Source organism: Pundamilia nyererei, unplaced genomic scaffold (genome assembly GCF_000239375.1).
Source record: "Pundamilia nyererei isolate P.nyererei 1_Seehausen unplaced genomic scaffold, PunNye1.0 scaffold00108, whole genome shotgun sequence".
NCBI classification, from domain to species: domain Eukaryota; kingdom Metazoa; phylum Chordata; class Actinopteri; order Cichliformes; family Cichlidae; genus Pundamilia; species Pundamilia nyererei.
The window spans coordinates 1,125,252-1,129,317 of record NW_005187509.1 but is presented as its reverse complement, the minus strand read 5'-3'; the positions used below and the strand labels follow the sequence as shown (position 1 = coordinate 1,129,317).

Sequence of the window (4,066 nt, the reverse complement as noted above, 5' to 3'; positions counted from 1 at the left end):
AACCCTTGTATGGTGTTCGGGTCTGTGAGACCCGTGTTCAGTTTTTTTCAAAAGAAAAATTTAACAATTAATTATTTTTTCACGTGTAAATGTGTTGTGTCTTTCCACTCACTCCACTTGATTATAACTGATTTATTTATAACATTTTATATAAAAGAAAAACGAGAAGCACATTAATTCATAAATGTGATCTAACAAAGGTAAAGGGAAAAAATTAACCATGTTTGCTGTTCATATGTCTTGTAATTGGGATGAAGTAAACATCTGTTGAGTAATTTAACATAAAATTGTTTGATAGTGTTAATTTGGAAAGCCAAAACTCTAGCGGGTCCACCAGACCCATGAACACTGGCTGAGTAACAAAAATACGAACACCACACAAGGGTTAACCTTAAACTGTCCTGCAGCACACCGAGGACTCCGTGTGCCGGCACAGCACGTGTGCTGCTGGTGTGTCAGGTCATACATACACTGCTTCTTTATGCTGAGACACACTGACGTCTGAGTGCGTTTCAGAGGAATGTGGTTACACTGAAAGAGACGATTGAGAGTTTTTTTCCCACTAAAATACTTGAGAACATTCAGTCCTTCAAGGCTCAAACTGAAAACTGAACCTCGCAAAGTTATTCTGAAATGATGTGCGTTGGTCAGTCGATGCTGAGTGGTAGTTTAAATGTGCGTGTGGCTGACTCATGAAGTGTGTTATGAGGCCTTTGGTTGGATGCATGAACCAAAAACCGTCCAGTAAACGGAAAACTGGAGAAATATTAATTTTCTTGGTCCTGAAGAAGATCAGCGAGTGTTAGCAGAGTTTTGTTGAGACACAGAAAGAAGTTGAACACTGGAAGGCATATAATCCCCAAGATGTAATTGGACACAGGCTTATGTCCACACATGACCATTTAAAACCATCCCTGTAATCCTTTCTCTCCTCTCAGACATCTGCAGCACAGACGGATTAGCCGGAGACAGCAGGAGGACTTTCACAGGTACAGCCGCCTTATTCTTGCTAACTGTTTTTACATTGTTATGTTATTTTATGGTTTGATTGATAAAAGTATGTGCAGAGCAAGGATGGTGATGCCAGCTTTTCACACCACATTCTGTATTCTTGTCATATCTGAGAGTAAAATGCTGAGAAAAGCCAAAGGCCCTTCAGCATCTTTTAGCTCATTGTTTTGGCTTCAGCCCAGAAACAAATCCAGTTTCTCTTCTTCTTCTGTTGCACGAAATTATATTTCTCTCAGTATTAAACTCATCTGCTACTTGTTGTCTTTCGTAGAAGCACTCCTCCAATCAGCTTTGCCCCCTGTCAGCAGTAATCATGGTGGATGCAGCAGCAGCAGAGCAGTTCCTCGATGCCAACCCGCAGTTTGCCAAGCAGTACTTTGACATGAACTTCCGGCCTAAGATCATCTCGGACTTGCTGGATCCCAACCGCAAGACGGCAGTAAACATTAGCACGTTTCATGAGCTGACGATGGTGGATGAGAGCGAGATCCTCATCGATCTGGTGCGTGACATCCAGGATAACCTGAACATGGAGAAGTCCGTTTTCAGGCTGATGAAGCACCTCAGCTTCATGCTGCGGGTGGATCGCATGAGTCTCTTTATGTACCGGCAGAGGAACGGCGTCGCTGAGCTCGCCACCAGGTGATTGCAGACCCACTTCAGTGTCTGAAAGCAGTGCAGGTAGCAGCGATGCTGATAGCTTTATTTGTCCCCCTGGGGCAATTGAAAGATTTTAAATGTAAGCATGAAGCTTGGACATGTTTATTATCTCGGAGGTCAAGCTTCCTCCTCAGGAACCAGTGACGGAGCACACTGGGATTTCCTTCTTTCCAGCACTTAGTGAGGTCAGAGAGGGCCTGGTCACCCTGGGTCACGTTTCTGTCTCCATATTTACCTTCAGGTTGTTCAACGTTCATAAAGACGCCATTTTTGACGAGTGCCTCGTGCAACCCGACAGTGAAATCGTGTACCCGCTGGATATGGGCATCGTGGGCCACGTGGCCACCAGCAAGAAGATGGTCAACATTTCTGATGTGTCACAGGTAATAACCCCCCCCAAAGTAGTCTTTATGGGGGATTGATTGGTCGATTGGAAACCTTCATCTTTGTGCCATCACATATGAAGTAAAGTCCCCAAAAACATCTAGAGCCTAAAAGCAGCATGTGGCTGTTTAGCTAAGAGGAAATCCTCTCAGATACACGTTCACTTTATGAAAGCATGTAAAAGAACTCACGACTGGTTTAAACAGAGGGAATTAATGCAGTTATGACTCCAGTTATTTGTAGTAATAGCAGTTAATTTAGCAGCAAACTACAGCGTGGACAGTCAGTAGCACAGACAGTAGTGATGGGATTTCCGGCTCTTTTTAGAGTACCGGCTCTTTCGGTTCGGCTCACTAAAAAGAGCCGGCTCTTTCAGCTCCGAACCGGCTCTTCAGGTTGTTTTGTTGCTTTAATTAATTTATTATTAACAATAATATAAAATTATGCACAAAAGGAATTACTAATGTAAAAAAAAGTGGTTTTATTTATATATGTTTATATATAAATATATGCGGTGGCCCCTAGAGACAAAACACGTACAAACTCCAAAACACATTTCTAGCATGAACTGAACTTCCAAAACAGAGCTACCTAGATCACTTAAATTACATAATTGAAAGCATATGTGTATTGTTTGTGTATTTATACACAAGCACTCATATATATTCAAATAATTTAAAAAAAAGTTCATTTACCTGTTACTACCACACACCAAATCCGGTTGTTGGTACTTGCTGGCTTGTGTAGCCACTAGGTAACAAAAGCTCAACACTGCGCCTAACATCCTGGAACACTTCTGTTGTGTTTTGTACGTGTTTTGAGGTTTTACGTGCTTCTGAGTTTTTACATGTTTTGGAGTTTTTGTCTTTTGTCTGTAGGGGCCACCGTAAATATACTTTTATTTTTTCACTCCATATAAAATGTAATAAATAAATCATATAATACAAAAACCAACTATTCACATTTCAATTTTTAACTATTTAAATTTTCAGCTTTTTCTTTTAACAAATTTAAAGTGAAACAACACAAAACACTGCAAACCATAACACAATTAAATATAAATTAAAATATGAAAACAAAAAGAAGATGCATATTCTCTGTCATATGGACCTGCATGAATAAACTTTCTGAATCCTTTATCATCCGCAAATAGTTGTGGCTGATTACTATCCGGTTGTTCAGTGATGACGCGACAAATCCTACTTCCGGGTCTAAAGTAGTCTGCGTTTAATATGGCTTTTGTGATGTTATGTATTTTCTTATATTTGATCTCAAAAAGCTCCTAAAACAGTCAGTGATCACTGCTGACCTCCCTCGGCTTTTATTACCGCTAATCATTTATTTAAGCTCAGTTTTTAAAACCTTAGGGTGTAACTACAGCCCAGCCCATGCAGCAGTATATGAATGACTAACCTCGTATTGTGGATGGATTATCTCAGTTGTTCTTCTGGCTGAAGTTTTGTCCTTTTACAGCATCCTGCCATGCGATTACATTTGTTCCTGACCACCGAAAACACTCACGTTAACTTTTATCGAGTGGAAAAAAAGTTAGCTTGTTCATATTATGCTAACATAGCTGTGTCGCTAGCGGTAACGTAGGACATCATTATATACCAGCTAGCCCAACTTCAGTAACCCTACAAACGTCACTGCTGTTTAGTTTTCTGTCTTCATTTATGCTGGAAGTGATAACAGAGCTGTATGTTTGAATTTGTTTCCAAAATCCCGCAGTCAGGACATGCTATATTGTATTTAGATAGAAGCTAGCGAGCTAACTTCCTGCTAACTTCTAACTCCGTTAAATGTCATAAATTCCGTTTTCATGGATGCCTGGATGCTAAACTCAATCGTTACACCTGGTAGAGCAGAACGCTGATCATTTTATTAAAGATGAAAGACTTTAGACAGTTTTTCAACTCTCAGTAATGCCATAGTGATCGTTTGATATATGGACCTGCAGCGGAGTTTAGGCCCAGACACGGCTACTGACGTCAGACTGAACAACCGGATA

The 4,066-nt window shown here is 40.5% G+C and overlaps 1 protein-coding gene across 1 annotated transcript in view; it reads left to right on the top strand.

The window, feature by feature from the left end:
* The first annotated feature begins 923 nt into the window (after window positions 1-923).
* The window catches only part of pde6a (phosphodiesterase 6A, cGMP-specific, rod, alpha), a 24,420-nt gene continuing 21,277 nt past the window's right edge, over window positions 924-4,066 (top strand). Inside the window, exons 1-3 of the mRNA XM_005741222.1 lie at window positions 924-989; window positions 1,283-1,653; window positions 1,913-2,054. Of these exons, the coding sequence (XP_005741279.1) occupies window positions 1,325-1,653; window positions 1,913-2,054 (471 nt within the window). The 5' untranslated portion in view covers window positions 924-989; window positions 1,283-1,324. The remainder of the gene's footprint in view (window positions 990-1,282; window positions 1,654-1,912; window positions 2,055-4,066) is intronic.